Here is a 14166-nt window from a genome sequence, read left to right on the forward strand (position 1 = left end):
ATGACTAAAGGTAATTTGTTTTTACATTTGAAATATTTCTAAACCTACTTATAAATGCCCACGGAGCACAGAAGAGGCTGTCGGATCCCCTGGAACAGGAGTTATGGACAGTTGTTAGCTGCCATGTGGGTGCTGGGATTCAAACCCGGGTCTTCTGCAAGAACAACCAGTGTTCTTAACTGTTGAGCCGTCTCTCCAGCCCCTAGTCATGATTTTTAAACTGGACTGAAGACTTAAACTGAAAGGAGAAAAAATATAGAAATTTATTTAGTACAATTTGTATGATGTATGTCAAGGTGGTTGTCTCCTATAACAAAATGCAGACCCACATACAAGAGTTGAACATATGTATATTTATATATATTATATTATTTGTATATATTAGACAGGATTAAACAAAGAGTAGTAAATTGTGAAAATAATATTGCAATTAGGTGAAGGATCAAGAGAGAAATAAATTAGTTTGAGGAGTTAGTATATACTAGTATGCCTCATTCTTTCTTTGGTAATAAGAATGTCATGTTCCTTCTGGTAGAGGGAGGACATCATTCACATAGGAATTTGATGTCTTTCAAGAAAAAGAATGAAGGTCAGAGTGATCTTGCACCTGCTGTTTTTCAAGTGGCTTTAGCTCAAAATAATTCTATGCCAAAGTGGCATATTTAGGAATGATGTGCTCTGAATTCTTTGACTGAATCATGTTCCAAATAAGAAAGTAAAAAGCATGACTCTTAAAGGAACACTGATAGGCAACGTTTCTACCAGAAATCACAAAGCAGGTTCTTCTCAAAACAGGCTAGCAGACATTAACCACCTGCATTTTTCTAACAATAATTTACCCAATCATCATTCAAAATGGTATCAGAAAGTGAAATATTTTGTATCTTTAGAAATATGTCACAGATTTTAAAGTTAAAAGCTTATTTTTGGTAGTCAAGTTTTTAGTATCAGCTCATTTTGTTTAATGGAGTATTCAAATAAGGTAAGGGAACTGGATTCATTTACTTTTTCATTCATCTGAATGAAGATAGAAATTATTTTTGCAGTATTAACAGAATTCCTTCTATTTCAGATACCTAGGAATAAAATTCCTCCAGTAATTAACATAAATATTATTTATAACTGCTTGAATAAAAATTAGATGTTTTAAATGTCAAAAATGTATGTCCCAACAACAAGATAGTGTTTTGAATTTCCAAGTTACAGTTTTATTTCATGGATATTTTAAAGATCAAACATGCTTGTCTTTGCAATAAAAACTAGCAATGAAATTTAGGTTTGTGCTTTTATTTAGGGAACTAATCAGAGTTATAATTTCTAACTGTATGGATAGTTCCAAGTTGCCTTTTTAATGATATAGTCTATTTTATACTTCAGAAATTTTTGTTTTAAACATTTTTCTACATTTTTGTGATTTCACACACTTATATAATGGAATATAATCACCTCTACACTCCATTTTCATCTCCAACTCTCTACATATTCTATGCAACATGTACTGTTAGATTTACAATGCCCCAGTGGGTGGCCACACACCCGTGCATTACTAATTGGACTTTGTGGGTTATCATATATGCTTTATTTTTGTCTTTCAGTATGTTTTCAAACCTTTGTCTTTATATTTTCCATTTTATAAAATAAATTATTCAGATCAGTACATTCCCTGATTTTCTTTTTTATGAAATGAATTTTAAAAATCAAATATGTTAAACTTTCAGAAGTATATATACAAATTTTAAACTTTTAAAGACTATTGTCAATTGAATAATTTATTACACATATTGATACAGCAGAAAACAAGATCTCTTTTTAGGGGTTTCAGTCTCATTGATTAGAAATTAAATTGCACTAATTAGAAACTAAAAATGTACCAAAAGAGAAGCTTTAGGAAAATTTTATTTAAACGAAAGGAGAAGTTTAAAGAAAAAATTCAGGGTAGGCAAGCTTTAAGTCTCAGCACCTGCTCCTAGCAGAAGAATGGAGGTGAAAGGAGAAAGCCATAGAATCACACTGATTTAGAGCAGGCCTCAAAGGTTGCACACTTGGGAGACTAGCATCCACATGGCAGGGAGTTGTAAAGGAAGAGTATGAAAGCAACAAATGTTGGAGCAGTCAAATTGCTAGGGAAAGCATGTTTAGATATGAAACAGGAAGAAGCAAAGGAGCGGTTCCTCTTCTGAAGAATTCAGAAAAGTTGATGGAGTTAAGGAAAGATACATGTCTGTGTGAGATTCATGAGCATTGCGCTAAGGTGCAGGAATTACACGCAGTTTAACCATGTCATTCACACACTAGGTATTCCACTTATCTCTTTCACATAACTTAAGTGAACCCCCTCTTAGGGGTAGTCTTGTGACTACATAGTTAACCAGGCAAAACTGGGAACCCCACCAAGGCCAGATGTTCTTACCCTTTTTTTTTTCTCTTCTGGATTTTTTTCATACTGTATCTTTTCATCTTATCTTTTTCATACATTGTATCTTTTCCATTCCATCACTAACTTGTTTCCGTAGTACCATTATGGTAAGCCTGCATACTCCTAATCTACATTGCTTTATTTGGTAGATACTGTCCAAACACTTATTCAGAGTTCTGTCCCTTGAATTTAACAAATCTGACATTTACTTCATAACTTCCTTTGGAATTCAATTGAACACTTCTTAGACATTGGATATGTTATCATCTGTAAAATAAGATGTATATCTCATTTGTACACTTTCAAATATGAGATTTACAATACTTTTAAAAGTACTGTCAAACTGAAATATTAGTACCTGACTTTTAATTATTGATTGACATTAACAAAATAGTGATTTATGTGCTTATTTTTGAAAAGTTCAATTATTTTCTGTTTTTCAGGACTAATTTTAAATTGTATTTAAGTTATTAAATTACATGACATTTACTGGTAGTATCTGGTTAAAGGATATCCTCAAGTTGAAGTTTTTAATTGTTTAATTGTTTCTTAATACTTTTCATCACTGAAAAGTAACAATCAAATAAGGCCAGAAGGAAAATAATGATTATCTATGACTCAAATTTTAAAAAACATGTTTTTGCACATGCAGATGAGTATGTGCTCGCATACATTCTCTGTAATGAAGATAACATTTTTCATTCCTTCCTCTTTTAGACTTAAGGGCATATTTCAAAAATTTCATAATAAAACACAGTGTTCAGTCATTCATATACAACTAAATATCTCCTTTAAAATGAATTGCACACAGGTTTTCTAACTTTTTTTCATAAAAATCACTTGTAGAGAGAGCAATTGTCTTTGATTTGAATTTATCTCTTCTAACAATTTGTAACTTTAGAGTCAACACTTTTGCCATCATTTTACTTGTATCATATCAAAGTCATATTATTTTACTATCACAACGAAATGTTAATAGGTTCATGGCTAGACAATTTTAGAAGAGCCTGAAAACTTGCCTTATTTAACTTAAATACAAGGAATCAGATTTCAAGATACACTTTCACGAAACTATTGAACAAAGAATAGTTAACAAAATGTGAAATTACTTTTCAACTATAGAATTAAATAAATCCCCTAGTGCCATAGTTTTATATGAAAGTTGTAAAAGATTTTAAGTTGTCTTCTTGAAAATGGTTGTTAAGTGAAGGTTAAGACTTGATTAGCAAAATATTTCCCAGAAACTGTTGTGAAAACAAAAGTTAATGTTAGCCCTTGGTTTTCCTACCTCTTCTTAGTATTACTTGTAAAAAAATGCATTAATTTATTTATAGAAATAACCTCCTGCTTTTTAAGTTTTAATTTTGTTATTGTCTTTAACATTACCTCTAAATTTAAATATTATTATCAAAACATGTATCTCAAACTCTAATTCCCAACCTATATTTTATTTAATAATGACTCATTATCTCTTATGTTAAGACCTTAGAAGTGCTCAAAAATCTTTGTTCCAAATATCACTTTTAGTAATCAGTAAAGTTGGAAATCAATAATAAGAATAAAAATCATTTTAAACATCCAAGGAAATATCTATTTAATGGCTGAGTAATATTTCACAGATTCTGTATGATAGTCTCTTTCTGAAAAAAATTTTAAATTACAAATGGAAACACAAGCTCCATTATTTTAAAATTTAATGTTTTTCATAGGTCTAATGATAGAATATATCGTATAATTTGGAATAGCTAATCTTTTCAATTTGCATAACTAAAAACAAACCATAGATTTCTATCCAGGAAGAATTTGGAAGATTTATTGAATTTGAACATTAGTTGAGGTCAGTCTTATTCCTAGTAGAATATTTTAAATGAAGGTGCTCTAACACTGGAAATTTTGTAATTTTTTTTAAAATTTATTGATTTTATTATATATATATATACACATACACACATATATATATATGTATACACATATATGAGCTTCTTGCCTGCATGTATGCAAGTACACCTGTATGATACAATGCTCATGGAGCTCAGAAGAAGATTTCGGATCCCTTGGAACTGAAGTTAGGATAATTGTTAGGCCCCCTGTGGGTGCTGGGAATCCAACCCAGTTTCTCTTCAGTCAATGCTCTTAAGTGCTGAACCATCTCTACAGCCCAACATTGGAGATTTTGTAACTCTGAAACACAAGTGAAATTAACAACATTGTTTTCAATACTGTGAGATTCATTGTTCTGCTTTTAAAAGTCCTGAGACTGAATTTGACTTCTGTGTTACGAAAAGCAGAATTGTACATGATGAAGACTCTACTAGACGGTAATGAATCATTATTAATTGGATAATGTGTTGATATTGTATAGTTCACACATATAATCTGTAGGTATGATTTAACATAATTGTCCCAAGTATACTAATAATTTTGTTTTTCTAATTCAACTCCTTAGCTTGGAATGCACATTTGTCTATTTGTGTGAATAGGTATATTATGTGGGAAATTACACTATCTTTTTAAAATTTTTTGTTGAATTTTTGTGTGTTTCATACAGAACAGCTCAGTCTTAATCATCTTTATACCCCCTTCCTGCTGACACCCTCCCATACACCCTCCCACTGGAATTCATACATTCTTCCATTTGTGTTGAGGCCTATTGTGTCAAGTTAGTGTCCCCACACCCTAGTGCAAGTCCATCCACTGAGGTCTAGTCAGTCTATCTAGAGTCTCTTGTTTTAGGAAGTTCAGCTGTTCCTCACCTACCAGTAAACAGGTGCCAACATTCCGTTAGATAAGATTGGGGTCTGCTGTTGATTTCCCAAGTTCTGTCCTGAGTTTTTTCTAGCTGAGTTTCCATGGGACTTGTGTATGCTGACACCATTGCTATAGAATCATACACCAGCTTCAAGACCAAATAACCACATCAATGAATGGCTGGCACAGCATATGACATTAGTGGCACTTTTATCTTGGGGGCAATCAACAGCTACCTAATTAGATTACAAACCCACTCAATGGGAGGAAACTCGAGTGTCCTACTATAAACATAACCAGATTACACTCTTTGTAAAAAAAATAATAATTCAAGGAAATTTTTTTTTAATTTTAGGAAAATGCATCTTAGGAGAATTACAGAAGTAAACGTTTTTAACAGTATTGTAAATATTATTAATTGCAGACGCTCCTGTCTATTTTCAATAGCATTAAACAACTCATTGTTTTTTCCCAGCTTCTTTCTTTGGCTAATGTTATTGCAACAAAACATTTTAAATCACTCTTTTAATGTCTATGGAGTGAGAGAAATTCAATTTTTTCTTAAATGCGAGAAAAATTCAAAAGAAACATGGATCTTTTCACTTGATAGTAATACTCAGAAAATGACAAATTTACATGAGTATCACTTGTTTTGGATATGCAGATGAATGTTACATAAAGGAGATTAACAGATATGTTTTGGGCATACTAGAATTATTATAAAACTATTACCAAACTCCATTAATTCAGCATACTAAAGAAAGCACTAGCATTTAACCTAATATGTAGACACCATTTTTATAAAACAGTCTAATCATCCATGTTTTTAAACTGCTATTTGTTCCCCATCACATTTTTGTTGTGATATCTGCTGACATTAAACAGAATATTTTTATTTAAGTGTTTATGTAATTGATGAAATGCCAAGTTTTTCCTTTCCCTGCATACTGCATAGTTATTCCAACCTATATAACGCAAGTCAGAAACCATCTGTTGCTTGAATGACATTTGGTTTGTTTAAAATGCATCAATTAAACAGGCATGCTGTATAACTATGGCAGTAGGAGAATTATTTTGACAATAGAAAGAAGTGACAGCTGAGGCAAAACACCATTTAAAGTAAAATTTGTAGCTTCTTTCACTGAAACAAAGTTTATATAATTTAGGAACTAGAAAAGCTTAGCTATCAACTCTCTTACAAATAACATTATTGTGGTCCCCTATGATCTATAAATCCATTATGTCCCAAGCATATTGTATCAGAAAGTAAATAGTTTTTAAAAATGTGTGCCTCACCTTATTAATTAAGTGAAGAGATTGCAAGGGGAAAAAATTCTATTAGGATAGTCAATGTTCTGAACTCCATGTGAAATTAAGGTAGAAATCTTAGTTTGAAATAGGAAGTAGACTGGTACAAAATCTGAACTACCTTCAAGCACTGGAATGTTTGTCCAGTAGAAAAAACTTACTTACTCTATATAGGCAGCTACAGACTATAGATCTGGTGTAACTTCCTCCTTTTCTAAATGTTTTCATTTCTAAATGCCAGAGATCAAAATAACTAGACTGTCAAATCTAAATACTACATCAGAATTAGGGATATGCAATCCTCAGTGTGAAGCTGGTGAGCAATACCTTACCAACGTGCATCATTTAAACCCCAAATGATATCATGTACATGAAATATTTTGGACACTGAAGGCTATGAGGAAACTGCTTCTGGAAAATGAAAGTTTTCAAGTAAACCATAAACTTCAGTGTACATCAGTAAACATAGCACTAGTTATTTCCTTAAATACCTTTCTCTTAATATTTTGGGACTAATATATGGGATTTTCAATTAATCCATGATTTGCTTTTAGTAATAATACTTGGCTTTATATCATTTAATGTCACTTTTGCACATGTGATAACTACGAAGCATGTGAAATTTTAGTTGCCATTTTAATTTCTAATCAATCAGTTGTAATTTTATGAACACATTAATTCAATTTAATTTTCAAAAATCACTGAATTTAAAAATTTACCTACATTCCTGAAAGAAGAATCATCGTCCTGTCTTCTTACAGATTATTTCCATTCTGATTGAGGTGAAATTTATCATGACCCAAAGGACACTCTTGTATGATGATGTGATGTCAAAGAATTATGTTTACTCAAACACACACACACACACACATACACACACACACACACACACATGCACACACAAAGTATCAAGATGATTTAATGGCAAAGTAAAAGTGGTCGGAGCTAAGAGAAACTTCATTCTGGAACAACTGAGCACAATTTAAATTTTCCTTTGCATATTGCATTATACTGAGGGACATAAAAACACACAAGCAAAGTTTGAACAGTTAAAACCTTAGAATTATGATGTGAAAGTGAAAACAAGAAATTAAAATTTTCTGAAACTCAGGAAGAAGAAAAACAATTTGGTCAGCTAATACATTGAATTGGGAAAGTAAAAAACCAAAAAACAAAACAAAAGTCCACAAATTATATGTTCCAGTAGGATGGACATGATACAAAATGAAAAAGGCCTCCTGTCTCCTTCGGTTCTTGTAGTGCTCATGAGATTTTTAAAAAAAATATTTTATGTCTATGAGTGTATTGTCTACACGTACGTACGTGCACTTGTGTTGTGCAGAGCCACAAAGGTTAGAAGAAGACATTGGATCCCCTGGAACTGAGGTTTTAGACAGTTGTTAGGCACCATGTGGATGCTGGGCATCAAACCCAAGTTCTCTGCAAGAGCAGCCCGTGTTCTTAACTGCGGAGATCTCTCTCCAGCTAGTTGATGAAAATTTTGAGTTTAGTTTCAAACTAAGCTATTTTCAAAATTTAATTTCGAATATGCTAAGTAATTCTAAATTATTTTTGCTAAGAAACTTTCCTATGGGGAAACAGATATTTCAGACATACAGAAAGATTTGTTGGATTATTAGAGAAAAAAAATTATTTAAAATTTAGTAGTTGAATATTCACAATGTTTTATATATGAATCAAAGCTGTCCTGTTCCACAGTAATCCTTAGAGAAGCAATAAGCATATTTATGATTACCCTTGTAATCATAATTATTTATGATGAAACCGTCTAAAAAAAAGGCTTGGCTCAAGGTCTATTAGTCTTACAGCCAGGAGGAGTGTGAGGATGGTCAATAAGTTTGAAAATATTGACAAATAATTCTAATGAACTTTTTGGAACAGGATACTCAAGCACTCCGTAATGAGAAACACAGGCTTGCCTAACTGCATTGCAGACATGTTGGTGCCACATTAACCTTTCTGAATTGTCAATTGTCTCATGTTATAGAAATGTAATGATATTCACTTGATATATAATATGGAATTACAACTTCATTAAGTATAGTGGACATGAGAATAGAAGGGACTTTATATATTTCCTGTGAATAGTTCAGGTAAGCAACACTTGTATTATTCATGAGTGTGTGCTGAAACTTTGATCTGAGCTACAAAGAAGGGATGCAGATTTAGGTACAGTTATCCTCGTGATTTCTCCCTGTTTTGACAGGAACATAACTAATTATAAAGGGCAATCATTTATTCATGAAAAATCCAAAATTTATTTCCATACCATAGAACCACAATTACAGTTAATACTTTTGCTGTAATTAGTATGTCATGGCTTTCCTAAAGGGCTCCAGACAGGCATAAATTATTATATTTTCATTAATATAATAGATGCTTTATACTGCACAGTAATATTTTTCAACACATGAAAAAGAAACGTATTTATCTTTTACTCTGTGGGATTTAAACAAGTATTGCCATAAAATCATTAATAGTTTTTTGTATTTTTATAAGAAAAATAGATCTGTATTTTCCATGAATTATGAATAGGAACAAAAAACAAAAAAGACATCAGATGCTAAAGATTCATCCATTACAAAGTGAGTGAGGAGGGATGGTAAAATAGTTTGGCCTTAAAGCACATAGGTATCATGGTGAAAGCACTGTATTCAAGCACTAGCAATGCAAAAATAAATAAATAAATAAATAAATAAATAAATAAATAACAAAAAAATGGAAAATGAGTTATGCCAAATTTCAAAATATTCACTATGATTCAGAAGTTATTAAAGTTAATATAGTTTCTTAATGTTCAGTTCTATCCATCAGTGTTACAAATTACAAAAAGCAATCTGATGCAGGAATCATTAAAGCAATGGTAGGGAAAAAAAAGAGCTAAATGTTCGTATAACATCAAAAGATAAATTTAAGAGGACTTTGAAACATTTAATTTAAATTGAATTCCAATAGTTTTACTTAAGAAAATGTCCTGTGGGATAAAATATTTTAGAAGTTTAGATAGCATTTTGAGGCACATAAGATTATATAAATTTGAAATATTGATGTCTTTCAGTATAGTTTAATGCAAATACAGGGAAACTCATTAATGTCTACATAACTGGCTGTATAGCTATTTTATGCTGTGAGATTAAATTCGAGAAGCTGAGATGCAAACCATATCATTTATCTCAGAAAGCCTATAATATTTACTATCGGACCATTCCCAAATAAATTTACTGGTCTATTCCCTAGATAGTTGTAAGAGGGGTTTTAGAAGATGATTAGTTTTTGTCAAAATTCCAGAAAAAATTTATCCATTATTTGTATTATCTATGTCTTAATAGTTCCATCGATCTAAGGATAATATTATGTTTAATTTTTATGAATATGGAGGCAAAATTTTCAAAATAGAAATTATATATTGCAGGATATTAAGACTTACATAGTACTTTTAAACTTCAAGCATACAGCAGGAAATTTTATAGACTATCATAAAATACTGTGCTTTGAAGAATAAAATGTTGTTTATTTCAATGAACCCCATTAAATATCGTACTAATAAATAAAAGTACTAATAAATAGAAGAATGACTGATAGGCAATGGAATCCATTTATGTCAGTGTCTCCTAGCATGATTAAATGCTTATGTGAGTGATGCGTGTAAATGTAAAAGTCTGTGTGACTGTGTGACATTCAGATTATGCTGTATTATAAAGGTGATTATAGAAGACCCAAAGCTTTTCTTTCTTCCTTTTTTTTCATTATGTGCTCTCTATAAAGGATAATAGAGAGAAGGATAATGAGTGGGAAAAAGTGCAGAAAGATTACATCTTCTTTAAAATTTCCCCGAGCGATGCTTAGGTTTTGCAAAACAAACCATAATTTAAATATATAACATAATGTAATTCTCCACAACTTCTTTGTGCAACATCCCATACACTATAAAAGAGGTAAAATCAAGACAATAACCTTCCTTGCTCTCCCATAATGAATTGTTAGAGCAGATTTCTAATAGTCAACCTTTTTCTGCTATAATAATTTTGCTAAAAATTACCTCCACCACACTACCAGCTAATCCTTTTAACAGGCCTGAAATGTTCTTGTCTGGCTATAATTTTTAGAAAGTCAACAAACTTATTAAAATACATAAAGTATTTTATATAGACAAGCATGTTAAACAGAATTCATTATACTTGAGTCATTTCATATATTAAGAAGACATTATGGAATGTGCATTTAAAAATAAAGTAGATGCAAATTAAACATTTATTACGCGCATCTGTATTTGTATATGATACTTTATTGGATGGGAGACTGATACTCAAGTGTTTCCACATTTCCAACCGAAGAAATTCCTGAAGATTTAAACTGAATTCAGAAAAGCATTTGCTTTGCATCATAAAAATATGTCATAAACACGTAATTTTTTGTTTACCCAGGCAACCTTAATAATTGTCTAATATATGTTCATGGCAAAAGAGCGCTAAAATTGAAGGACGTAAAAAGCAAACTCTTTCTTATTTTGTACATCAAAAATTTGTATATTGCACAATAGAAATGAATATGTGTGTTTTACATTTAGTGTCACTTCTCTTAAGGTGTTCAAATATTTAGGTCGCTGTGATACTCTCATGGGGCTATTAGATAGAATGTCTACGATGAATTCTTCACATGTATATGAAAATTATACCAGAAGAATTTGGACTCTCAAGTCTCTATCCTGTCTTTTTTTGATGCTAGTCTTTCCACATTTCTACTTTGGGCTTCCTTGGAGTACAGATCTTTCAACATAATTGAATCCCCCTGGTCTGAGTACTGCAAAAGAGGAAGGCAGAAACTGGATCACGTATTTTACTGACTCCGTGGAAGAGGCTCTCTTGGTATCCTAGATGCTACTATGTAGAATGATGTTGAAAGCAAAAATAATGTTGAACTTGGTATACAAATTTCCATTCAAAGATGTCATATACCACTTGTTTTCAAAGTTTTGTGCACCATCTCTATGGCTTAGTTACTTAAAGCCTCTATATTCTGTTATTATTACCACTTACAATGGTAGCAAGAGACATTTGTTGATACAGGGAATTCCTGTAGACCCACCTGGCCTGGAACCTGCTGTGTACACTAGGCTATCCTTGATCTCACAGAAAAACACCTGCCTCTGACTCCTGAGTGTTGGAAATAAAGGTGTATGCCACCATACCTGGTTCAATTGTTTTTAAAATTATCTGAAACAGCCAGCCATAGTCTGTGACTATTTAGAATAAAATTAAATTATTTCTAATTCAATCCAACCCAGTCGAGGGACATAAAAACCTGATTTCTCCCAATATTATTCTAAAATACAATCTTTACTTTTAATTTTAAATTACATAATTGAAATTTGCCTTATTATAAATTTGCTATTTCAGTCCTTCAGAATGTTACAGATAAAGCAACACAGATTAATTACGTTATTCCGTCTTATGATTCAAAAAGTGAATTATTATCAAATGTTGTTAAGTAAATCTACACTTAAATGATAGTCAAATATTCCCATGTGCTCAAACAGCATAAAGCCTGGCAGTCTCTTTCTTTAGAATATCTTCACATGGATTCTGTATTTGGATCTGTTCTGTTTAGAAATATAATAGAAGCAACTCTGCTGCCAGGTGAAACAGGTTTGAACACAGAGCAGCCTGTTCACAAAAGCCTGAAATTGTTCACACCTCAAGATAATTTTACTATAGCTTCACCAGAGAGCTAAAAGAATACATTTTATAAATTGGATCCATTAAGCAATTATTCAGATCATTGCTGAAACCCTGTCATTTTCTTTGTTCCTTTCAGTCCCAGCGACGAGTCACATTTCACCTACCAGAAGGCTCTCAGGAAAGCATCAGTGATGCTGGATTGGGAGAGCATGATGCAGGCAGCCTTCCCAGCACATCCCATGCCCTGCCTCTTGGCTATCCTCAGGAGGAGTACTTTGATCATGCTGCACCAAACAACCGCACCGAAGGGGATGGCAACTCTGATCCTGAATCTAGTAAGTGATACTTTCCTAGTCCCTCACTAGAAATGGATTAACTCTATTTGCAAATAAAACTATCATAGAAATAATAACATGGGCCAATTCATTGTTATTATGACTTGTAGTGTGATTTTAAAAGGTAAACGTATAGAAATAGGTGGGTTGCATACACACAACAGTTGCTAATATTTGAAACTGATGATAGTAGGTGTTTTAAACATATTTTTTATGAAAACTATTGCAGTTGTTTTGTTTAGGTATAGTTAAGATTTTCCATTTATGCATAACTATATAAAAGCAGTTAGTGAATAGATCTCATTTAATTAATTTGTGTACACAAAAATTACAATTAATTTATATAAATTATTTGCATATTTCATTTTTCTTTTTAATAGAGATAAAAACATTGCAAGTCATTTCAGGGGAAATAAGAATCACAACTCCAATGAAGGGGAGTTGCTGTGAGGATTTCAATAATGCACTAAAGTCACATTCCTGTGTCATGTCCTTGTTCAGAAAGAAATTCACATTTGATCTTCAGACAGAAGGCACAAAAGGTATTTTTTGCAAACTATTTAGATGAATTCTTCAAAAAGATCTAGTTGATATTAAACAGACATTTATTAACAATGATAGAAATTTATTATTTTAACATTAGAAAGCAAAATAATTTGGAAAATAGAAAATTTGAGAATGTATGCATTTAAAGAAAATAGTCCTAGAATTACATGTATTTGTAATTAGCTCCAGACTGAAGTTTTATACATAGAATTGTAAATAGAAAAAAAGAGGCATTCTTTATATGTGATAAAAAGGAGTTTTGGGTATAAACATTTTTGAATAGTCCAAAATACCTGAAATTAACATATTAAATAAATTGATGTAAACTGCAAATTTTGAAGGTATTTTAAATATTATGGACTGTATGGATTCAGAATTTAAAAGGCACAGGCTTTAGAAAAAAAGTATTTGCCCATCACATTTTGTTTATAATAATATGAACATTTTTTTCTTTTTAAAAAATTTATTATTTTTATTTTGTGTGTATGAGTGTACTGCCTGCATGTATGTCTATTTTATTATTTTTAAAATTGTGTGTGTGTGTGTTTGTCAGTATGTGTGCAGGTGCCACAAAGAACAGAAGAGGGTGTTCGGTTCCCTGGAGTTAAATTTACAAGAGGTCTTGAGGCAATTGAGAAGTAATCTTGGGTCCTCTGAAAGATGAGTACACTGTACTAATGCAGTCCCATCTCTCCAGCCCCCAAGATTTATTTTTGTTTATTTTGTCTGTGTGTGTGTGTGTGTGTGTGTGTGTGTGTGTGTGTGTGTGTCCCTGCATGATTTCTTGTTCATATATAAATGTGCATCCTGATGTCCATAAAGGTCAGAATAGGACATCAAATTCCTTAGAACTGGAGTTATAACGGGTTGTAAACTGCCTGTTGTGAATACTCAAAATCTAACCTTGGTCCTCCACAACATCAGGGAGTGCTCTTAACCACTGAGATATCTTCTTCAGCTCCTTGCAAAATGTACTAAACTCTTTCTTTCTTTCTTTTTTTTTTTTGAGTCTAAAAATTATGGGACACAGTCTGGTTAGATACCATGATTTAATATAAAACTAAATATTTAGAATAAATGTCAATAGAGCATCATTTTTTCTATCTGAAAATAT

General features: G+C 31.8%; 1 protein-coding gene across 1 annotated transcript in view; it reads left to right on the forward strand.

Annotated features, from left to right (window-relative positions):
* Positions 1-14166, forward strand: part of Pcdh11x (protocadherin 11 X-linked) — a 771559-nt gene that overhangs the window by 523241 nt on the left and 234152 nt on the right. Inside the window, exon 6 of the mRNA XM_008852463.2 lies at positions 12308-12506. Within this exon, the coding sequence (XP_008850685.1) occupies positions 12308-12506 (199 nt within the window). The remainder of the gene's footprint in view (positions 1-12307; positions 12507-14166) is intronic.

The sequence above is a fragment of the Nannospalax galili genome, unplaced genomic scaffold (genome assembly GCF_000622305.1).
Source record: "Nannospalax galili isolate Female #2095 unplaced genomic scaffold, S.galili_v1.0 scaffold586, whole genome shotgun sequence".
Lineage (NCBI taxonomy): Eukaryota > Metazoa > Chordata > Mammalia > Rodentia > Spalacidae > Nannospalax > Nannospalax galili.